The 24600-nt window shown below is 49.0% G+C and overlaps 1 protein-coding gene across 1 annotated transcript in view; it reads left to right on the top strand.

Annotated features, from left to right (window-relative positions):
* The first annotated feature begins 239 nt into the window (after positions 1–239).
* Positions 240–24600, top strand: part of Lama1 (laminin subunit alpha 1) — a 117224-nt gene continuing 92863 nt past the window's right edge. Inside the window, exons 1-3 of the mRNA XM_021643485.2 lie at positions 240–426; positions 20703–20873; positions 21149–21261. Coding sequence (XP_021499160.1) covers positions 348–426; positions 20703–20873; positions 21149–21261 — 363 coding nt within the window. The 5' untranslated portion in view covers positions 240–347. The remainder of the gene's footprint in view (positions 427–20702; positions 20874–21148; positions 21262–24600) is intronic.

Raw genomic sequence — 24600 nt, 5'->3', positions numbered from 1 at the left:
GAGAGGCGCCCCACCGCCACCACCGTGAAGGACTTGGGCAGAGCAGGGCGCCCACTTGGGGAGGGATTCTTGGGAGAGACCCGTGCAGGGCGGGGCTTTCCCTGGAGGACCGATCCTTGGGGGGCGGGGGGGGGAGGACCCGGGCGCAGCGGGGCGCCTTCTGGGGGGAGGGACGGGGGCGGGACGGGGCGCGGCTAGGCCGACGGGGGTGTGTCCGAAGGGCCTGCGCACCAGGCCAGGGTCGGGTCGGCTGGAGCACACTCGCGCGGTGGCAGCGAGCGAGCTTGGTCGCAGCCTTTCCCGGGAGCGTAGGGAGCGGCGGCGGCGGCGGCGGCGGTGGCGGCGACATGCGCGGCGGCACGGGAGCCGCGCTCTTGGGGCTCCTGGCCTCGGTGCTCTGGGTCACCGCGCAGAGCCAGCAGAGAGGTGAGCCCCGCGGCCGGCACGCCGGGGAGCGAGCGGGAGCGTGCGGGTGCGGCGGGACAAAGCGCGGGCACTCCGGGCTGTGGGGTGGGCGCGTGCAGCCCGGCGCAGCGCGGACCTGCTGCCTACCGCACCCGGCGGGCGGGACACCGGCGGAGGCCGCCCCCTGAGGACGCTGGCTGCTCCCTGGAGCCGTCGGCTGCGGTTTCCTCTGGCTCCAGGGGGTCACCTGCTTTCTAGCTTTTGCGGGACCTCGAGATCCAGCAGTGGGTGGCGAGAGTGGGACATCCGGGGACGTGAGAAGGGACACAGACTCCCCGCCCAACACCTGAATTGCTGCGGCTGGGGAGACGGCGCTTGGCTTTTGGTTGACTGTGTGCACCGCTCCTGGAATGAATGGGAACAGAGTTCTGCATTCCTCTCATTGTCCGGTGTTGCAAAGGGAGACCATGGGAAGAGAAAGGCAAGCCTCTTCTGGGCCACTAGCGTCCGGGGTGGTCTAGTGGGGAAAGACTGATGGAGAAGGGGTTCCAAGGTCAGCAGTCCTGGGCAACTGGGGCCCTCATATGGCGTCCAGGACACAGATGTGTTCTCTAAAGCGTGCTCTTTATGTAGTCCCTAAAGTGAGCAAATGGACTGCCCACGCGTGTTTAAATCGTGTGCGCTCGGAGTGGGGTAAGGGGCTGGAAAGGACGGAGTGTGTCTGTCCTCTCTGATTGGAATCAGTAGCTTGGCTTGCAAGGTTTGAGAACAGAGCCCAACCCAAAGTGAATTCAGTGGGCACCGTGGGTGGGGGGTGAGGGTGGGGGTGAAGGGTGGGAGACTTTGTCGTGCCATCCCGAGTTGGCTGCAAGCTTCTGTCTAGCTAGGTGGTCACAAATGTTTGTCGAAAACATCTCAGTGGCGTTGAGTGTGTTCCCATACAGATTGCACTCTGAAGAGCACAGGTTAAAAGCAGGAGGCCGAATTCGAAATGCCCTCGTGGGAAAAGACAAACGTGTGTTTGGGCATTGTGCAGAGCTGTGAGCTGTGCAGGCCGTGAGCATCCCATTCACTCATGCATTCATGATGAGAGCGCTGGACCGATCTGGAAACACAGCTCTGAATAGCCCCGCGGCTGCTCGGCTCAGAGCGGGGGCTGGGAGAGGGGGAATTTACATAGTTATCAGGGAAAGAAAGGAGCCGGCCTTTGGGAGGGAAGCCTTCGGTGCTGAGAGCCCAAGTCCTGTGACCAAAACATGGTTCCCACAGGGTGGGGGAAAGCAGCTTGCCTCAGTTTATTGTTTCAAGAAATTGAAAGTCTTGGACTGAGGAGATGCTCCGGATGCGGGCGCCTGGCCTGGGTGGCTATGAATGGTGTTTGGAGAAAGTGGACTGCATGGGGGCTTTCCTGCTTTGAGGTACCGCAGAAAGAAGCTGCTGCGGGCCGGGCGGGGCCTTTGACTCTCTCATACCTATAGTTGCCAATCCACAGCTCTCCTAGTGAGCATCCTTGGGAGTTTTCCTCCCTGTATGTGGCTTGGATGGTTGGTGAAATGGCATCACTTAATAGTCACAAAATAATCTTGGCCCATAAATCATCCATCTAATTAACTGTGCATGTCATGTGCGTGAGTGCATACATGTATGTGTTTGTGCACATAAGTGTGTGTGTGTGTGTGTGTGTGTGTGTGTTTGGGTTAATATACTATAGTTAGCCTGGATCTCCTGATGTTGCCCTGGTTAGTCTTGAATTTATGGGTTTAAGTCATTCCCCTGCCTCAGCTTTCTGAGTATCCAACCACACCTAGTGGGGTGCTTTTGAAAGTGAGCGTGGCTCTACAAAGCATTAGATCGTTAGACGTTCCTGTCATTTCCACAGGGTCATTTTACAACTAACCAAGTCTGACTGGCTGAAATGTAACCTTTCAAGCAGGTTGCCCTATACGTATTGGGTAATGAATGTTGGGTTTCCAGGACTGTGGGTGTAGCTCAGTGGTAGCTTACTTGTCCACCACACAGAAGGCCCTCGGTTCAAACTCTTATCTAGTACAGCCCAAAGGGAGAATCCAAGGTGCGTGTTTCTTAAGACAGTGTGCTAAATTCACAGCCGGCTATTTCACGTGCAGGAGGACGTCTACGCACAGAACACGCGTGGTGATAAGTGTTAAGTTTTAGCAGGTCTGGTGCTGTGCGACACAATGTCACTGTTACAGAAAGGAGGGCACGGATATCAGGACAACCCCCCCCACACACACAAAGCCTGTGCCGTCACCTGACCCTTTCCTAGGCACTATGTTATGGATAGACCTGTGTTCGTGGTCACTCTTAGGCGCCTGAGCATAATAATGCCAAAAGGCTATGAAACGGGGCATGGAGTCTTGGGTAGGTCTTAGGATTGTGCTATCGCGTGAGTGTGCGCGATTAAGTGTGTATGTGACCACTCGTTTCATTCGTAATGATGCTTGAAGTGCCAGCTCGTTCCTAAGGGCCTAGAGATGCTCTTTGCCATTGACAGCGAACTTGCCGGGAGGCGGTGCAGGCAGTGCCTTGCACCTTCAGGTACCCGGTTCTGTAGCATTGCTGCCCACCAGCTGTGAGACACTGCTCAAGTTCTCTGAGGCTGAGTTTCAACACAGTACAGTAAGAGCAGTAATAACGCCCACCTGGAAGGAATGCTCATGATTCAGTGGATTAATGTGGGAAAGAATTTCGGAAGTGTACTAAGTACAACTAGGCCATGATAAACATTATGTGTGCTATTGTTGTTATATTATTATGAAGTGATTTACAGAGTTATGTGGGGAAGGCCCTTTACCAAAGTACATTGTGTCTATACTCTTTAAAAACTGAAGTCTGTATTTGGAACCTAACAGCCATGGGTTCAAATGCTCGAGCGTGTTACTTTGATTAGCTCTGACCTTGTTCCTTAAATTTGGTGAGGGTCAGTATTTCACCTTCAGCATTGCTATAATTGTTTATTATTATTATTACTGTTATTATTACTGGAAAGGCTAACTTAAAAGCAGTTGCCTTCTCGGCCTGGATTTCTCCCCATTTCCTTGTAGCACTACTTGGTGCTCCTGAATTGGCTCTCCCTTGGGTGTACAGGCAAGCAGGCTTCTCCCATGGTGTGCACCTATCTCTCCTTATTTCCTCCCCAGGCCCACCCTATGGGCTCAGATTGTGTCCCAATCCCTCACTTCCAGGATGTCCACAAATGCCACCATGATGCTCTATCACACTGGGGTGAGCCCAGGAGGCTGGGATGCACTGTGGCCCACTGTCTCACAGCTGGGGGCTTGGGCAAACCCACACCTGCCCACTGCTGCCCAGTGTCCACGCACACAGACTGAAAAATGCGCCTGAACGCTGTTCAGGTTCCAGAGGCTGGAACCCTTTTACATTTGGAAACTCCAGTGTTTCCAAATGTAAGGAATACAGAGGAACACGTTGGTGATGGACTCTGTCATTGCCTTGCAAGAGAGCCACGGCTGCTTATTTCTCGGCTGCCTTTCCATTGCTGTGCCTTCTTGGAGGGTTTAAATGCAAGCTCTTTGTGAAAGTTCCTTCTCTAATAACTGTAGTGATGGTTTGCAGTCAAAGCATGGATAAAGGAGACATGAACCATACCCTTTCCACTGCCCTCCCAGTATGAACTACTTTCCATGTATCCTGGGCAGGTTTTAATGTACCACGTAATAATGTATGCAATTTGAACTGCTGACCTTTCAATTTGTCCTTTCCAAGTAGGTCTCAGACAGACAGGTGTTATCACAGCAGTGTTTTCTAGATCTTTCAAATTTTAAACAGGATTATTGCTTTATAACACTTCCTCCCCCTCCTTCTCTTCCTCTTAGGCCTTTCTGTTGGCCATAGGGAACTGATTGACATATATTTGAGGATACTTCTGGCACAGAGAAGTGAAGTTTTGTTGTGATTCTGTCTCAAACGAGTAGTGGATTAGTAAGTTTTGAGACTCTATAAAATCACTGTAACTCTACGGCAGACACAGAATAGCTTAACTTTTTAAGCAGTCATTGTTAGTGAATAGAGCTAAGCCTGCATTGTGAATGCTAAAATTAATCTGAACGCAAACAGCCAAGGCTTTGTAACTTGGGCCCGAGTTGAAGAATTTAGTTAGTTCCATTCCTCGGGATTGTGTGAATTTGCTAGATGAACTGCAGTCTCCCAAGGGAGATATACAGAGCGTATTTACACACTTGTAAGGGATTCCATTAACTCGCTTCTTTTCTAATCTAATGATAAACACGCCCAGAGAGCCGAGTAAATCAACGCATTGCAAAGTTAGCGAGCAGGGAAAGGCTTCTTCACAGAAGTAGTTCAGTTAAGGTCGTGAACTTTGGTTCTGTTGGAGCATGCCCGTGAGGTAGGTATTTCAGCACACAGCACCACACACCAGCTAGGTTCAATGCATTATTCCCCCCTTTCTAGGAGGATTGACAGTCCGTGCTCAGGGTAAGCGTGCGACAGACAGTAAGTGGCACAGAGTCCCTCCACTTGTGTCTTTGTTTCCTCAAGACCAGGTCAGGAGCGCTCTCTCCGGGTTAGCCGGTTCCCACTCTCGCGGCGGGGAGAGGCAGCGGACAATGGGAGCAGTGTGGAGCTTGGTGGATAACATTCTTGTCTAGGTAGGCATTTATCTCCAAGTGTTAGCTCAGAAACGGTGGCCGAGGCGTGCCACCGGGCTATCAGGGGTGTGATTTCAGTCTGTACGCACTTAAGAAAAAAATAAAAAAAATAAAACAATCACTCCCTTGAAGTTTGAATCTCTTCATTCCAGAAGTTATCTTTGCAGTTATCTGTTGACTCAGCAGGCCTTAAATTCTTGTACCTCTTCTATCTCTGGTGGTAATGTCGCCTTTAGATCAGTGGGGATTTACGGCCAGTGCCAGCTTTTCTCATTCCTGACGGTGTTTCCTGCATTTTCCCCCCATGGTGCCATAATTTCCTGCCCGAACCTTAAGAAATTCTCAGCAATAGTAAAGATGTTAAAGAAGACATTTAAATTTAATGGATCATTTTTAGTTAAAAAAAAAAAAAAAAGAAGAAGAAGAAGAACATTCCAGACCACAGAGGTGTCTCCGCAGATACAGTACATGCTGCCAAGCCTGGTGAGTTTGATCCTTGGAACCCCCACGATGGAAGGAAAAAAACCAACTCCAGTAAGTTAGTTGCCCTCCAGCCTCTACGTGTGTGCAGTGACACGCACGCGCCCATACACAGACATGTATACACATACATATATAACCATGGTGTCTTATATAACCATTAAATGTCCTCTGATATTTTCATAAAGATAGAACTTTCCTCATACATAAAAAATGGTGGCTGACTGTCTCAGGCATAGGAGAAGGAATTCTTCCTTCTCAGAATGGCTCCCTCCCTCATATCTAGCCATGCATGTAATATATTTTTTTTTCCTTATTACTTTGGCTGTGCCATTCTTTCTTGTTTGGCTTTTGTTTGTTCTTTTATACCGTTTATCCACATTGTTTCTCCGAGATTCTCTTTCTTCATTGAAATCTCTCTCTCTTCTCTCTCTCTCTCTCTCTCTCTCTCTCTCTCTCTCTGTCTGTCTCTCTCTCTCCAGCTGCCTGGATTCTTCACCAGGTTGTCTACTGTCACGCCACGATTGGAATAATGCCACTTCTGCTTCAGAGTTGTTCCCATCTGCAGCACAGCTGAGGAGAGTAACCTCACCTGAGCTGTAGCCCAGTCCCCCACCTCCAACCCAACCCTGTGCTTTCCTGCTCAGCCTGCAGCTCACTGCCTGAGGACCACTGTGTGGTGATAGCCTGTGTCTGCTGCCCCATTTCTCCATCTGCACTGGCCTCTGTGTTAAATCAGGGGTCCCATCCAGTCACAGCCGTTCTCTGGGCCACTTTTCGGTGGTTTTCCCAGAATGCCATTACCAGAGTCAGAAAGAAAGGACATTTTCTTACACTTCTCGCATTTGTTAGTACATGCACAAAGATTCCTGGCTCTGAGACCTGAGTCAGTGGAAGTACTGTACCCCAACGTGCAGATGTCTCTTGGGTCCCCAGTACTTAAAATGGGGGAAGAATAATGAGAAGTGACTTCACATGGAAGGCAGATGTTAGCCAAGGTAAATTAGTCACAGGGTGAATGAACTCCAGTTGTTCTCTTAGGACAAAGCGTACGTGTGTGTGTGTGTGTGTGTGTGTGTGTGTATGTGTGTGTAACGTAGCTCTAACTAAGGTTCAGGTCCACATTAGATGAGCCATGCCCAGAGGAAGCTGGCAGGCACCACCACAGCAAGGGTGGCAGTGACGCTTCAGGTAGTGCTGGTGCTGTGGACGCGCCCTCACAGTTTAAAGCCATCAGGGAGGACAGGGTCCTCTCCTCCTCTCCGAGTGCTGGTCAAACTCTGAGGTCACATGAGATTTGGCCCTCATGCCAAGAGGAGGCTGGTGTAGCTTCTCTCGGGTGGGACTTGAGAAGAAGTCTGCTCTTAAAAAAACGTAAGAAAGGGAGCAAAGCTCGAGCTTCTAAGCCAAATCATCTAGCAAATTCCTCACGAGTTCAGAATCCTTTAAAGCTGCGTACTTTCCCAGATGTGGCCCATTAACCCACCCCCAGCTCCTGCATGGCAACCTCAGCGCTGCACCTGACTCATGGTCATCATCCTAGGTTTCCTGTGACCCAGTAGATAGGAGCCAGAATTTATGGATCAAAAGTCCTATCCATGTTGGTACTCAGAGGTGCTGGAAACCTTTCCTGTCTATCTTCACTTCTACTGTCTGGGATTTCTGGTTTAACTATTTGTTTCCAGAGCAACACTTGGCTGATCTTCTGTGCTTGTCTCTGTGTTCCAAGCTCGGGTAGCATTCTCCTCCTGCTGCCCAAAGTCTCTGATATGTTCTTTCAGCTCTTTTATTCCACGTGTCTAAGTCCAGAGTTTGTTTTTGAAGGGAATGTTTCTCTCACTCCTTACCACTGTACCCCGGCCTTTGTGGAAGGTGTGCGTTCAGTTCAGTCTAGAAGTTGAGAATGGAGAGAACTGGAGATTTTTGTTTCAAAGGTTACGCTTTTGGGGATTGCTCCCACTTTTCTTTAAGGAATTTAGAGGTTCTTGCTTGGTTTTGTGTTTTGAAATTTGGTCTTGCATTTTGTCTATGCTGATCTTGAGTTTCTGAGCTGAAGTGATCCCCCTGCCTCAGCTTCCTGAGTGGGCAGGATCGTGGTTCGAGACTTAGTGTCTTTCTCAGGAGCAGAACAATATTCCATATGGGTTGCTGTCATTTCTGTTCAGGTTGCTTGCTTCTTTTCCCTGTCTCACACCTTCACCTGTGTGTCCATGCACTGAGATCATGTTGGAACTGTGTGTGGGCACATCTTGGAGACTTTGTGTCCTAGCTAGCTTTTTGTCAACTTGACACAAACTAGTGTCATCTGAAAGTAGGGAACCTTAACTGAGAAAATGCCTCCAGATAATATCCAGCTGTAGGGCATATTCCTAACTAATGATTGATGAGGGAGGGCCCAGCCCATGGTGGGTCATGCTATCCCTGGGCTAGGTCCTGGGTTCTTAAGAAAGCAGGCTGAGCAAGCCATGGGGAGCAAGCCAGTAAGCAGCACCCCTCCATTGCCTCTGCAGCAGCTCCTGCCTCCAGGTTCTTGCCCTGCTTGAGTTCCTGTCCTGACTTCCTTCAGTGATGAACAGTGATGTGGAAGTGTAAGCAAGCCGAATAAACCCTTTCCTCCCCAAGTTGCTTTGGTCATGGTGTTTCATCCCAGCCATAAAAACTCTGAGACACTCTGTTCCTAGCTGCCTTCCTTGCCGTCAGTCGAGAGCTGCAGGGACTTTTCTCGAATTCTAGACAGATTTGCTTGCCAGCTTGAGAAACTCAAACATGTATGCTTGGAAAGAAAGTGTCTCCTCAACATAATTCCCAAGGAAGCAGTGGAGGGACTGCCTTCCCAGCTGACTCGCAATTCAGGTTTTATAGCAGGCACCCCACTGCTGCCTGGAGGCTATGTCCCTTGTCCCTGTTGCCTTTTCTTCTTGGAGAATTCGGAGCTTGCCTGGCTGCCTGGCTCTTTGGGTGCCAGGAGAACATTTTTGAACAGTTTCATACAAGTTCCCCCTTCAGATTCCACATAAGATTTTAATAACACAGATCTCCAGGTCCTAACCTGGGGATTATAGAATGTATTTGGCCTGAGATGGGACCTAGTCATTGTGACCCTCCCCAGGGGATTTGCCTGTGCAGCCGGGATTAAAAGGCCACCCAGTGAAGTTGCTGGGTGGGAGACGGACTAGCATGGGGCAGGCATGCAGGATTGTAGAGACCGCTTGCTTGTCAGCGGGGTGAATGTGTCTTTGTCTTGCTTTTATTCCTGCTGTGGTATATTTGTTGTTACTCCAAACCAGTTTGGATTTAATGGCTCAGCATGGTCCTCATTCCAAAAATACTTTTGATCAAGTCTTAGGGTCCCTCAGATCTGGGATAAGCTCTGGGGGTGTGGGGGTGTTGGACTAAAGGTCTCTGCTTGATCGACTCAAACAGAATTTATTGAATACGTCCCATATTCAACCTCTTTTCTATCCTGTGTCTCTCCTTTCCTGTCATCTTTAGGTCCTTTTCTCTGGCATCCGAGCCACGTCTCGTCTTCTCTCCTGGGACCAGCCTGCTGATTGCCCCTGCACCTTATCAAGTTAGGTGACTCCAGGGCGTCTGCCGGTACTCAAGCACCTTCTTGGCTGTCGTCTTCTATGGTGGATCCATCTCACTCCCTTTCCTGGCTTCCACTGGAAGTTTTTCATTCATTACTATCTGATTGATTACTTTCCTTCTAACTCTACCCACTCCAAAAATATACCTTGGATGTTGTCACATCTGCAATGGGCTTCAACCCCACTTATACCCACACTGACCTTGCAGCCAGCTCCCTTCATGGCTTCTGTGTTAGAGGTGCATGATAAGGTCATTCAACGACTGCTTCTGACAGAACAGAGGCAGGTCCCATGTTGGGGTCCACCTGCCGCAAAAACACGACTCTGCTGTGGATGCTGGACTGCCGCTGATACAGCCTCTAAGACACTTTTCAAAGAAGCCAGGAAGCCGTTGGCACCTGACATTCCTTACAAGTGAATGGACTGTGAGGTTGGCTATGCCGTTCTAGCCGTGTTGAGTGGCTTGCTACTGTCTGCTGGGTGGGACATACAGGGCTCTCGGCTATCATCTGCCTTACCTTCCATGGCTAAGTATTACCTATACTCTAAAGGTCCGCATGCCTGTGAACCTTGCCTGCTTTTCCTAACACGGTGGAAGCCCTTCCTTTCACCTGGGGCATTCTGGTTTATTCCAGAATGTTCTCTTCTTCCTTGCCTGGCAGATTTTGTAGCCAGCTCTTCGCTTGCTTGTTTTTCTGCTTATAATTCTGCTACCCCACCCAATGCCCAGCAGTGTCTGTTCTGTAGAGATGGCTAGATGAGGGAATGTCCCAACACAGACAAACAGCAGGGTCTGGAGAGGAGTGTTGGGGACATGATTTAGATATCCAGATAGATAATGTGTTTGGGACCAGGAGAATCCTTGATAGGAACGGAGTGATAATCTCCTGAAGGGATCAGGCTAGCCCAGGAAGGCTGCAGCCTCTGTGAGTCACACAGACAGGTCTTGGAAAGACAACAGGAAAGAATTTGGATAACAGTACTGGGACAGGAGTGACCAAGTAGTTTTGGGACCCTGGGTCTCCGTTCACAATCCAGAATAGTCCACACAGTTAGAGATCACCTGGCAGGAGAACTACCTTCAGGAAAGCTTTGGCTTAAAGTGGGGTCCTGAGGCCTCTCAGGCCAGCAGGGTACACAAATCCAAGAGCTCCACTCAAATTCAATAAGTCTCTGCCTACAGGAGAAAAAAAAAAAAAAAAAAAGGAGTGAAGGGGTTGAGGAAGCCACCCAATGTAGAGCTTATTCACCTGAGGTACACACATGCACACTCAGCCTACAGCGAATCATTCTTGCCTTCTGACGGGGATATTAAATTTTGCTATCGTTTATCAGTCTTATTAAACCCGGCAGCCACTGGGCACGAACAGTTCAGCAACCACTCCTCCACCCCAGTTAACACTGAGGTGGCAATGTTAGGGATGGTGGCATTGAGCCTGCCAGCCCGCTGGCACCCTTGGTGGCCTTCTCTGTCACAGCAGCCTCTTCATTCCCAGCTTTGGTGACACCCACAGCTGGACAGCCCAGAGGACGGTAGGAATAGACAATGCTCAGTCCGGAAGCACTCGCTGGAATCCACATCACCATTCAGCACCAGCACGTTGTGAGAGTTTAGGATCGTTTGCAGCTCACCAGAGTGCCGATCAGAAGAGACAGTGTTGAATGCACTGAGAATCTGGGGGCCATTCTTGAGCGGGGACAGGCTGCAGTCTGAGAGAAGTGGGGTCTCCTGAAGCACTCCAGTTGTGTGGAGTCTCCTTCCAGTCTGGAATACAGCTGGCGTTCGCGGTGTGATTCAGACTTGGCACTGGATGACCAGCTTGTTGGCATTTGCTGACTTGCTGTATTTTTGTATAGTTGAAGTTTCTAGGGAACATACCTACCTGACTTTAGGACTTTGTTTAAGTTGAGGGATAGCTATTCCCCTTTGGGCATTCTGGGCTAAAACATTCTCCTCCTCTTGGAAAGAAAACAAAGGCCTACAGAATGGATGTCACAGATGGATTTGTGTTTGATCAAAATCACTTTTTACCAAGTGAAAGAATGCCCTATCCTTCTTATAAACATGAATGATCATAATATCCGCTATGTCTTCAGTGGCTCCTAAATTTGTTGATTTTTAATTATTGTAATCCACTGAACTTTTTCTTGAGGCTTGGGCTGTATATGGTGGTTTTCTGCAATTGAAATAGCTTTAACTTAATCATTATAGTTTTCCCAAAGTAAGAGTTGAAGAGATAAAATATCAAAAATGGTAAAGGTTATAAGCCATCCTTTGGTGTAAGTGGACGTGTGCACACCCATGGGTGGGTGTTTCTTTGTGGGCCCGTGTGAAAGGGCCTCAAGGGAGTCCATTGACCTGAACTCACAAAGTAGGATACCCTGGGTGTCTACTGAGTTCCTGTGATTCCCCTGACACTGTGTCCCCAGCAGTGGGATTGTAGGCACATGTCACATGCTGGCTTTTTGATTTGGGTTCTCTGGGCATCGATCCTCATGTCTCAGCACTTGCAAAGCCAGCACACATTACCAGATGAGCTCTCTCGCCAGCTCCCTCGGATGTTTTTGTTGTTACTGATGCTCTGTTTTTTACTTAAGTGTTTGGGTTTTTTTTTCCCCTTTTACATAAAATAGCCCCAGGTGGTGGAGAGCTAGGCTGGCCCCTCTCTACCTGCAGTCTCCTTGTCACGTTTTGTGCAGTCTGGCTGTCGGTCACGTGCTCATTTTGAAACCCAAACTCCAGGTTAGCCCACATGAGAGGTTTATTTTAATTAATTTATTTATTTTTACCAGTGGCTTTTGCTAACACATTTTTGGAATTTACTGCTTAGCTATGTTGAGTCTATCTGTCTATGAATCACACAGTCTTTAATTTCTCTCAGAAAGTTTCTGTCCTTTGTAGTGTATCGGTCTTGAATTTACTTCATTAATTTGTAAGTGTGTATGCATGTATGTGTGTGCATGTCAGTGTGTGTGTGTGTTGATACAAATGTGTGTCAGATGTCTGGCTGCAACTGTTAGTGTCTTGTCGGGAGAAGGCTGAGGCTAAGATGGTCAGTGGTCTCTGTTTATAGACTCATCTTTGTTTTGGAACCTTTAACATTTTTCTCTCCTAACCATAAGCTACAGATCTTTGTGTTCATAAAATCTCCATAGTTTTCCCAAAGACAGTTTACTGAAGCGTTCTCGTATTAAAACGCAGAGTAGGTGTCTGGAGTTCGGGTTAAATAGTTTCCGAATTGCTGAAGGAGGCAGGATCTCTCGGGACACGCTAGTGAGCTTTGTGCCAAGCTTGGCAAGATTGGCTTAAGTCAGTGTCAGAGGTGGAGGAAGGCCCACGAGGTCCACTCCTGTGACCTCAAACCCCCATTGCCCTAGGGGCTGGTCAGATGCAGAGCTTGGGGGCTCCATTGTGGGCCGCTGGCTCAGCAGATCACCAGGTGATCTGTGGATGCTAAAGCTGAAACTTTAGGTAGGTCTCTATTCTCTGTGATGGGCACACCTCTTAGTCACAGTGTTCCAGGTTGGGGAGGGGGTCATCCTTCACAGGATGAAATGAAACCGTATCCACGTGGGGGTGACTTTCTGGTCTCTTTAAGGGATTGCCTGAAGCTGAAAAGCACCAAAGCCTGGTATATACTCTGCATGCATGCTACAGCGAGTTTAATTTGGAAAATGGGCATGGCTAGGGGCTAATAGCAGCTAATAATAAAACAGAGCATAGCAACTTGTTATAGTTGCATAGAGAGAGTGCGAGATAAAGAAACTGGAGGTTTCTTAATCAGGTCCTACAACAGATGTGGTTGGGCGACAGCTTTGACTGCTCAGTGTTTGAGGATGATGCCGTCCAAGTTGAGAAGACACAGTACTGTTGAGGCCACTGGGAAGGGCACGGAGGTCACCTTTGACTGGAGCACCTGCCTCGCATAGGAAGTCTGTGTGGCACTGTTCCACGGGGTGACAGTCATCTCTAAGGGTTTTCAGTCTATATTATATGTGCTGGATAAAAAGCAGCTCTGAGCTCAGGAACCTTGGGGGTGGTCATGGGGTTAAGTGCGGGCACCTTGAAAGAGGAATGAGCTCATCCATCACCGTGGTCCCTGGATGCTGGGAAGGACTGTCTGCCAGTGCATGCATGGTCACATAACTTGAGGGTACAGTGAAAAATGAATAAGGGAGAGGCTTGTTCACGTTATTAAAAATGCCAAGGCCGTTTCAGCAGTGTTCTCTACACAGAGGACAGGAGTGCATGTGACTCCTCAGAAAGCCACGCCCAGCACATCCTGGGATAACATCAGGGGTATTAACAATTCAAGTCATAAAGAGTGCATGGGTGGAAAAACTGAGAAAGAAATAACCAAGACCTTGAAGGGCCATTAGAGAGCATCCCTGAAAGTTTGGGGGGATGCCTGGGCCAGTTAGAAAATGACCTGGGCATGGTGGCCGAGGCCTCTGGGAAGCCGTGGAAGGAGGAGCCGAAGCTTCATGCCAACACTGGTCTACATTCACGACACTGGCTTAAAGGCTGAATTAGTTGATGGCTTTAAGTGAACAAGTGAGAGAGACTTGTGACCGTAAATGAACTGAGCCACATATGTCTTCGTTTTGTTTGGAAGAGACTAGGGAATGTCTGTGCCTAACGCCTGCAAAGTCCCACTCGCTCTGGCCTCCGAGGCAAGCTTCTTCCTCTGAGGACATGACAGAGGGGCAGCTGTCCTGCTCAGCGGAAGGGCTGTGAAGTCTGGAATGTGTGTGGCTGTTGGGCTATCTGTGATGATTCGGACTGGGTGGAAGGTTGAGCTTACTGCCCTTGGCAGTTCATGATGAATAGAGTATATGTGGGGGGTGTGTGTGTGTGTGTTTGCTGCAACCAAACTTAACTGCTGGGCCCAAACCTTCAATATGAACAAATGCTGGCATTAAACAAATACCATGGGGGCTGGGGAAACGGCCAGCGGGTAAATCACGCGTCATGCAAGCATGAAAGCAGGAGTTTGGTTCCCCGGTAATCACATGAGGCCAGGTTCTGCGTGTGTCTGTAATCCTGGTGTTCTTATGGCAAGATGGGAAGGCGAGGCGCCAGGAGCTCCAGCTCCCAGGCTATGTACACTAGCCTGGTGCACATAGAGGCAGGCGAGGGAGCGTGCTAGTCAAGGTGGGGAAGGAAGACTGAAACTCACTTCCACCGTAGTATGCATGTGCCTGTACATACACATGTACACACACACACACACAAGTTCCTGTACTCACATACAAATATGCGCACACACGTGTGTACACACACATATATAGGCACACACACATGCACAGATGGAACCAATTTTAAAAGAGAAGCACCACCACGAGGCCTGGCACGTCCTCCTGGACACTGTCCCCCACGGACATTTGGGCCTCACTTGTTTTGACCATTTGTTTATTGAAAGTAGAAATCTGACTTTGTCAAGGACACCTTGAGGGCGTTTCTATGGAAACGGGCTTTTAGCAAAGCCCTCCTCTCGCCTTTTGCTCTCCACCCACTCTGGTTTCTGAGAGCAATCTTCTTTTTATCAGCCCACATGATCGAGAAAGCGAGTCGGCTTTCCCCAGCTGAGTCCCAGGACTCCCGCCTTTCTCCTGGCCGTGTGGGTCTCTCTTCCCTTGCCTTCCCTACATTTTCCTTTTCTCTTTCTCTTCTTCCTTTTCCTTCCTTTCTCTCATTCTCCCCTTTTTTCTCTCCCAGGCTCTCCTTCCTTTCCTGTCCTTCCTTTCCCTCTTTTTGTCTCCTACTTTCATCCACCATTTTTCTGCCTCCCCGGTCCTGTACCCACTCCATGTTATCTCTGGAATACCTCAAATGTTTTTCGTTTGTTTGTTTTGTTTTGCTTTTAATAAAACCATCAATGGTTAAAAAAATCAAACATTTGCTTTTTGGAGGAGTAAAGCATCAGTAGGGTATTTTTTTTTCTTTCTTTCTCTGGTGCCTGAACGGATTCTGTGCCTAGCGGTGATGCAGGTCACCATTGTTGAAAAAGCACTCCTAAGTGTGGGCTGGTTTTTTCCTTGAGTAATCAAACAACTAACTGGTAACTTTCAGATAGCTGTCCTTGAAAGTAAAATGCCCTGATTTCCATTAAACAAGCAATGCTTTCATGTTTATTTAAACCTCAGCTTTGATGTTCAGTGTTTAAACATGTGAAAATACTGGCCTTTGATATACAAAGCAAGTTCATTTGGTAGCAATTTAAATAATTTTTACTTTATAATGAACGCAGTTCTGACCACTTAACCGCAGGGCTGCATGCCGGGAAGGGCACCGCAGGCAGCTTCCTCCTGGGCCACATCGTGGCTGTCTTGCTCAGCCTTTCACAGGACGTGTGGGCCATACCACAGGCCTGTTGTGCAGTCAAGGGACACAGTAAAGAAGAGGATGCGCAAGGCCGCTGCTGATGTAATGTTGCGCATTGTTCCATAGGGAGGCTTATGCTTAAGAGGATGGTATGCGCTGGGTGGCATTGTGAAGATAGAAACTGGCAGTGTTTGCTATGACTATCCAGTAGGTGGGCGTTCTGAACAGCCAGTACAGTAAATTTGCTTATGTCAGCGTCACCATAAACACAGGTGTAACTTGCTGTGCACTGAAAGGGCTGAACTATTGGAAGCCTTGAGACCTGTTATACATTTTTTTTCCCCAATGAGGGAATTACTTTATTTTATTTTTTTCCTTTAAAAAAATGTGTTCTTACAATTTATTCATTATATATCCCGATTGAAGCCCCCCCATCAACTCCTCCCAGTCCAACCCTCCCTTCCATTTTTCCCCCCATTCCCTTCCCCTAGTTCACTGAAAGAGTGAGTTCTCCTCTGCCATCTGCCCATAGCTTATCACATCTCATCAGGACTGCCTGGATTCTCTTCCTCTGTGGCCTGGCAAAGCTGCATTGCCAGGGGCAACTGATCAAAGAGCAGGTAATTGAGTTCATAACAGAGGCAGCCCCTGCTCCCCTTACTAGGGAACCCACATGGAGACTGAGCTGCCAATTGGCCACATCTGAGCAGGAGGTTTAGGTCCTCTCCACCTTTACTCATTTTTTTTTTAAATGTGATTCTAGGGATGGCATGCAGGGCCTTATACTTCCTAGTAACTCTCTCCCACTGGACATTCCTAGCCCTCTTTTGTGGCTATGACATGGTCGGTCTCCTTTGGCAGCCCTGGAGGTTTCTGCCTCAGCCTGGAGAGCACTGAGGTCACAGGCGTGTGCCACCACGCCCGGTTTCTAGTGTGGTCCATGGCTTCACCAGCTCCCATTCTCCTCGCAAGCTGCTGTGAATGCTATTCTAACGCCCACAGCTGCACTCAAAACAGAAGTTCTTCAGACAACACACTCACGTTAAGACGAACCCTGGTCGTGTCTCCTAGGAGAGGAGCAGAGGAAGTAAAAGTGGGTCTCACAGGGAGCCCTGCCTGACGCCGGTCGTTCAGATGAACGAAGCCGCTGGACCACCGCCCGTGTGTGGTATCAGGATGCTGTACTGGGAAAGCAGTTTCCTTGACAGTGATTTTCTTTGGTTGGGGCAAAAGTTAGTCTCAGGCTCATTCCTTGGCCACTAACTGCTCAATTTCATTCTTGGTCACTTTGATATTTAAAAAAAAAAAAAATCAAGACAAAAACTCCATATCAGCAGTTTTGGGGCTGGGGTGGTGGCTCAGTTGGTAAAGGGCCTGCCCTGTAGACATGAGAGCCTGAGTTAGTTCAGACCCCTGGCAACCACACAAAAGGGAAGGTGGGGTTTGGGGGCCCCCACCCCCTTACCTAACCCCAGGCATTCCAGTACTGAAGGGGCAGGGTGGAAGTAGACAGGCCAGCCCATTTCACTAATCCCCTGAGCTCCAGGCTCGGTGAGAAATCTGGTCTTAAAATCAAGAAAAAAACACAGTGTCAGACTTAGGTTGCATATGTATTGCCCCGCCCTGCCCCCAGCCTCACCCCACACATGTGGACACACACACACAAACACACACACACAATTTATTGTGCTTCATCACCATTTCTCACCAAACAGGTAGGTATGTGTGTGTGTGTTTCTGTATAAAGCAGAAGGGGAAAGACATCACACAGACACGGTGACCCAAGTGGCACTGGGTCAGGGTCTCTTACACAGCAGCAAGTGAGCCGTCTTTGCTCCACTGTGGCTGTGCCGGGTGGCTTGGTCAGGCTCGCTTTAGTGTTCTCGTTTTGATGCTGCAGCGTGCACACCTCACTGGAACAGAGGCTTGGCTCTTCCACACTTATTTTTGGTCGTACCCTGGCACATCTGCCCTGCTGTCTTCGGGAAACGGAATTGGATTAGCATGAATTCTGCCCAGCTGGTGGTTAGCCTGCAGAACCTGCTGGGGATGCCTCTGTCCTCATAAATAACTTCAGTGCAAACCTTACCCCATCATCGATCCTTGAGACCCACCTTGCCTGGGCCGCTGAGCTGTCTTAGGCATTACTAAAAATATGTTAAAATCGCTGCTGCTGTTGTTAAACAGTAATCACTCCTGACGTTCATTTTCTTAGAAATTAGCAGAGATGATGGGGGTGGGCGAAATCTCGATTGCTGCTGAGCTGCCCCCAAGCAAAATACCCATGGTTCCAGCCGACTGCTGGAACAGCCACGTGTGTCTTACAGCTGCAGGAAGGATTGATCCTGGGTGTCCAGCTTTTGAAGGCACTGCCCGGGGGCTGTCAGAAACAAACGCTCCAAAACCTGGACGTGCCTTTGCACCCCGGCCAGAGGGGGAGCACGCCCCCTAGTGGACACACTACTGTAGCTGGTCTAAAAACAAGCCTTTGTGACCGAGATACACCCAAAATGATTGTGTAAGTGGCTGTATTTTGTCAAACACATGATAGAGTGGGCAGTATACTAAGACGGTAAGAAACGGAAGGGCCAGACGGGAAATGCCCAGGCCACCGGAAGACTTGTGGAGTCTTCGAGGCAGAGGTCTCGGACCCCAGTGCGAGTATTGTGCTGTTGGCCACTGTCACATCCCGGCCGGGCTGAGAAGCTGGGAGCCTTTTTTCTTATCTCTGGGATCTGTAGTAAACTCAGATGCATCCTGGGTAAATGAGAGACAAAGCAGGGAAGCTTCATCAAGGAAGACGAGGTGTGTTTTGGAACACTTAGAAAACAGTCACAGTCTTTAATCCAGGAGCTTGAATTCTACTTTTCTCCCACTTTCCTGAGATCTGGGTCAGTGACTTTTACTCTTGTGGAAGCTGTCTTTGTTTTCCAAAATGATGAGAGATGTGACACCAGAAACAACTTGATTAGTCAAATTAGTACAAAAGATTCCCCATCTTTTCTGTAATTCTAGGAAAAAAAATGTACACACTTGCAGACATGTACATACTAATACTTGTACACACTTGCACACATCATACACATGTACACGCTTGCACACACACACACACACACACACACACACACACACGTGTTTACCTCTAGGATCTGAAGGGTTGACTCTGAATTGTTTGAAACGATCAGTGAAGGAAGCGCCGGAGTGTGCTCAACCAACATTTGAAGACATGTTAGGATGTATAAAAATACTGTTCAGAGCAACATTCCAAGTCTTCTGATGATGAATTGTTAAACCACCACAAGTGCCTGGGATGAGGCTCTGGTAGCTATGTGACAGTATTTTTCGTCCATAGGTTGGTGGCAAATTTTTTCTTTTTTTAACCTGATCTTAGTCGGGGAACTTTCCAGTACAGTGATCCGGCCCTGAAGGGCATTTTAGGCGGCCAGGTGTGCTCAGGCTGTGAGGAAGGGGGCAAAAACAGGAACAGCCAGCACACGAGGAGGCATTTATTTCATGCTCCGTGGAGTCGGGGGGAGCCAAGGCTCTCGGTGCTGGTCAAATACATGGGCAGGTGATTACTCCACAGCATGTCCTTCGAGGGAGGGAAAAGAGATTAAACTAAAGGAAACAACGTCCCAACAATAGCACGAAGCCCGATCCACTAGGGGTGTGATGCGCATGCGCCAGCTTCGGCCTTCCGTCAGTCGGGGATGCTCCACGCAAAGCCAGCCTTTCCTTCTCAGTGGGCTTGAGTGGATTTCCTGCCCTCCCCCCCTTCATGATACCCCCACAATCGCCCTGGGTTGAAGTATTTCTGCAGATTTGAAGATGATTCACTGGTTGGAGAGAACTGACAGCCAACTAACGGACAGGCACCCTCCTTATCCAAATTGTTATCTCAGGTCTCTAATTTTGGCTTTCGCTGGCCCCTTCCAAGATGTGGCCAGACATCAGAAACTGACAGTCCCTTTATAAAGTGGAAGTAAGCGCATGGGAGTGAGCGAGTTTTTCAGCCACTCATGGGCTTAGGATCGTTGACCCGAGCGTGTCATGTCCTTCCGTTAGAGCAGAGCTGCTAGGTAATTCTAATTTATGCACTCAGACTCCGAAAGACTTACGGATGTGCTGGGCAAATAAATACTCCAGCACCGAGCCAGACCCGACTGTGTTAGAACATATCATAGTCTGTGATCCGTGACGATCAAAATCTAGCGAATGAGGCTCAGCAGTCGACTCCCCTCCTCTCAGACCTGTTTGCAGGGTCCCTTTCTGCTGTAACTTCTGGATCTTTATAGCATCTTTGCTGCTATTACCCTCCTTTATCAAGATAAAGTCTAGTCTCAGAAGAACCCTTAATAGGCACCCTGGTCTCAGAGTTGAGCAAAAACTGCTTCTAAATGCTTTGAACCTGCTCTGAGCCCAGCTACTTGGAGATAAAAATCAGCTAAGGCAAAGAGAATGGACAAAGGCAGAGATATGGGCGTTGGGAGAATTGTGAAATTTGGATCTTTGTGTTCTAAAATTTTATTCACCCAAGAACTTGGCCCGCCATGAGGGAAAAAAGAAAGTGAAAATCACATGCAGACCCTGCAAGTTCTGCCAGAGACAGGCAGCAGCAGGCCCCCACCTTTGAGGAAGGTCGAAAATGTCTCTGGGCAGCGTGTGAATTTATAACTTGTCCTTCAACACATTGCTTAAACATTTCGATAGGAAAAGTGCAGTCAGAGGACTAGAATTGTGCATTGAGAACCAGGATTCTGTGATTGCTGTTAGCAGATTTCTCTTCAACCACCTCTTCAAGTACCCATTTCTCTGTCACCCCAGCTTACCTTCTGATGCATTTAAAAATGAGGGCATGAGGACACCCCACTCCCCAACACTGAGGTTACCCATGGATAATTGTTTTTGTTACTTCAGATAAACCATATCGGTGGCAAAATGTCCAAATCTTAGTGTACCCATCCTCTGTATTTTCCCCACAATCACCTGTGCCTAAAAAAGAAGCCCAGACTTTGATGAAGATGTGGAACGTAATTACTCCAGAGAATTCCTTCATGTCTCCCAGCTAGTGCTCTGGGTTTCCTCCCAGGTGAGTCCCGTCTCACAGCTTCATATCAGTGAGACTTCTGCCTTGTGGGTGGAGACCCAGCCTCGGTGACAGGTCCCTTCCCTCAGCACGTGGGTTTGCGGTCCTCAGGGGTTGGTCTGCGAAGCTGGGCTTGGCTGATTTGTCCTTTGAACTTTGGCTTCCAGGCTTGTTCCCCGCCATTCTCAACCTGGCCACCAATGCCCGCATCAGCACCAATGCCACCTGTGGTGAGAAGGGGCCTGAGATGTTCTGCAAGCTTGTGGAGCACGTGCCGGGCCGGCCTGTTCGACATGCCCAGTGCCGGGTCTGTGATGGCAACAGTACGAATCCCAGAGGCAAGTACTCTGTCCATGGGAAAGTACCCATGAGATATTTCATGCAACTTACCTTTGTGGGTACCGGGATTGAATGCGGGGCTTTGAGCTCCGTCTCTGAGCAGCACCTCGGGCCCACCCATGGGAATTTATACTTCCTAAAGCAACTGGAGACTCCTGTGAGAATCCTTGAATACCCCCTCAGCTTGGCTGCTAGTCCTTTGCATGGAGTTTAGCAGTTTAAGAATGAAAGTGCGGAGCTGAGAGCGACGTGTGCTTTTGTTTTCTTTCGACAGAGCGCCACCCAATATCACACGCGATAGACGGCACCAATAACTGGTGGCAGAGCCCCAGTATTCAAAACGGGAGAGAGTATCACTGGGTCACCATCACCCTGGACTTACGGCAGGTAGGTCGGCCCAGGCCCGCTGGAGCAGGACTGCAGCCCTCTGATGTTTGCCTTGCTTCTTAACACATTTGCTCTCACAGCTGCCCCCGGGTGTGGGGGAGATGGCACACAGTATTCTCTGGCAACACTTCTTGACCCATTTGGTCCTGGTCCCAGCCTGGCTGGGTAGATCTGGCTGGGTCTGTGATGTGGGAGGGGTCTATGGGCGGGTGAGGGGCAGGCCAGGCAGGTCCTGACAGAACCCTAGGGGTTGTTTGCTGTGGAGGCAGGGGTGGCTGGGCTAGCCTAGAGCACTGACCGGTTGGGGAGGGTCTGGCAGACTCACCAGCTTGACCCTAGAGAAGGACGTGCGGTCTCCAGCTGGGCAGAGAGCTCAGGTGCGGTGTCTGGGCTTACCTCTTTTCCACTTTGCATGAATAACTCCTGCTCCTATGTTTCTCTGACTGGTGGTGTTTGGGAACCTCTGCGGTTAGCTCAGCCGTTCATAAAACCAGCGGAGATTCAACGTATGCGCTAGTCTTGCTCCTAAGGAACAGAAATGTGTCAGTCTAGTGAGCCGTAGTAAGGGTGGAGCCGAGGTTGACATGGTAGCGTTCATTCGTAAGTTCTGCTCGACGCCAGGTCCTGTAGGCACACACCCTGCAAAAGTGCCTCTACTGCCGTGTGAAGTGGCGGAAAGCCACACACAAAAGAAGAAATATAGGGTTTGGGGTAGAAAGTAGACTGGTGGCTGCAGGTACCAGAAGGGAAAACAAAACAAAACAAAGTGGAGTTAATATTTGATGGGAACATCAAGTGATGTTAAGAAACACGGTCGTTTAGATGGGTGTCGGTGACAGTTACAGAACACGAAAGAATGCCACGGAGTCACACGGTTTACACGGCTGGAAGGGCAATCACAGTGTTACCTGTATTTTATCACAGTTAAACACTTTGACCCACTGTGGAAGGCGTGGAGCATTACATTAGCCCAGGTCCAGGCAGGACAATAGAGAGCATGTGAGCTGGGCATGGAGAGGGGCATGGTCAGTTTCAGGAAGTCTTCAGACCGTGTTGACAATGGAGGAACGGAGGGAGGGCCGGGATTGTTAGCACCTGCACCCTTGGAGGAGAACCTCCCCACCCCGACTTCATGGACGAGTAGGAGGCTCCCCTCAAAATGCTGGATAGTTGGGCAGATGGACTCAGCTATCGAAGAATTATCAGAGGCTGTTGGGTGAAGCTGGAAGAGCGAGGTGGCAGAAGCACTCTGGTAGCCCCCCTCTGCAGGCTTCCAGCCTCCTGAAGGAGACAGCCGTGGTCTGAGGGACTCTAGGCTCAGCCTCGAGAAACAGAACTGACAGTTACACCTGTCAGCTAGTCACGCCCATCTCAGTATTCTCACTGTGCCCCGCAGCGCTACAACCACAGGGGAGCGGCTGCTGTGGTGGTCAGCCAGATCCTAAACCGCTAGGAACAAAAGTGCAAACTTTAGAACCCTCCTAGCCAAATCACGGGCTGACTTCTAATACACCCCAGGACTAAGGGTGCTCGGGTAATGCCTTGGGCAAGACTGAGAAGCAGCTCTGTTTACTATGGGTGTATTACCTTGCTGTTGGCTTTTGGCGGTGCAGCAGATGCCTGGAGAGTGGCACCGAAGGGGTCTTCTTACAAAGTTGAGTGTGGTAGCATGGTAAGTGGAGCACCATGCCCAACTGAGTTTGTTTCTTCGTATGTGCACAAGTGGGTGTTTGTGTTCATGAGCCCATGCTAGTTCACAGGTGTGTGTTTGCACATGCCTGTGGACGCCAGAGATGGGCATCAAGTGTCCTGTTTAAATGCTCTCCATCCTACCCTGTTGAGACAATTGCTCCCAGAACCTGGTGCTCTCCAACTGGCTCAGCTAGGTGGCCAGCGAGCCTTAGGGCTCCCTCCCGTTCCTGCCCCCCTTGTACGAGGGGCTCAGATATTCACCACGCCTGGTTTGTTTATGTGTGTGCTGGAGATCCAGAGTCAGGTCCTCAGGCCTGTGTGGCAGGAGCTTTATGGACCAACCATCCCCCTGACCCTCATCACTGTCCTTTCTCTGACCTTCAGATACCACAAGAGGAGATGTTAAACAAGACCTTAATATAGTCTCGTTAATTAGACTTTACTGACAGGATGAACTAAAAAATGAATTATGCAAATTAAAAACCCAAACCTTTAAGTCAATGGTAACTTTCCAGATTTGGAAAATAAATGGGCTCATTGTAGAATAGAAGAGTGAGGTGAATATGAAGAGGCAGAGCCACTTGCCACCCTTTGCTCTGAGCGAACCACTGATAACACCATAACACTTACCTGCACTTTCTGTGCCAAGCCTGTGCTGCGTGGACCTCTGATCTGGATTGTGCCACTGAATCTGCACGATCATCGTCCGGTCCCTGGTTAGGGTCAGTTACCACCCTGTGTGACACATGACTGAACTGAGAGTACAGGGTCCGAGAGTGGAGGGTTTGTGCAGCTCACTCAAGGCTGGGACTCAAGGATGTACACTGCTCAAGGATGCAACTCAAGTGCCTGGGCGTGGCCATCACATAGCATCCTCAGACGCCTCCCTCCCTCCAGCTGAGGTTCTGTGACGTAGACAGTCGTGTCCCTATGTTTTACTTTATACGTTAACTGGAACATTTCTCAGTGTAACTGCAGCTCACTATTAAAGCTTTTAAAAGCTTTGTTCATGGTCTTCTGTAATGATCACCCATCTTTAGCATAATAGTTCCCAGGCCTGTGGTTTGGGGTGTTTTTTCCTTATGGATAATAACGTGAGCTTTCAATTAAAAAGATCAGTCTCACTCCCTGCCAAAGAAATAATGCAGTGAATAGAAACCATAGTTTGACGTTTAAATTAAAAGTGCTTGGTTAGTTCTGAGGGTCACTTTAAAAGAAATATTTGCTGACGAGTGTACAGAGTTTTATTGATGTCGTTGGAGCCTGTCCACTGTTTTCTTCTGTGGATAGCAGCACTTCTTCCATGTTTTGGAGGTGGCTTTTAGAACTGGGTGCCCCTTACCCGATAAGCAAATTGAATTGGTGTTTTGTATTTCCTTTAAGTCTTACAGCCTGTTCAAATATTTTCACCAGGAGGGTTAGATCTGTTATTTAAAAAAAAAAAAATCCTTTTTAAGATAAAATCTGTTTTGTGAGAAAGGAAATGTTCCCTATGGTACCAACAGAGGGGCCACTTTCTGGAGCCGCCTTACTTTCTGTGTAGATTAATTAGGAAGCCACACTTAGTTGTGGGAACAGGATCACAGAAGAACCATTGTTGTGTGCGAGCTCTTACACAGGAGTTGTAAAGCCTCATTAGCTTAGATG

The sequence above is a fragment of the Meriones unguiculatus genome, chromosome 15 (assembly GCF_030254825.1).
Source record: "Meriones unguiculatus strain TT.TT164.6M chromosome 15, Bangor_MerUng_6.1, whole genome shotgun sequence".
NCBI classification, from domain to species: Eukaryota; Metazoa; Chordata; class Mammalia; order Rodentia; family Muridae; genus Meriones; species Meriones unguiculatus.
Note: the sequence above shows the minus strand (reverse complement) of the source record. Positions and strands in the feature narration are given on the sequence as shown.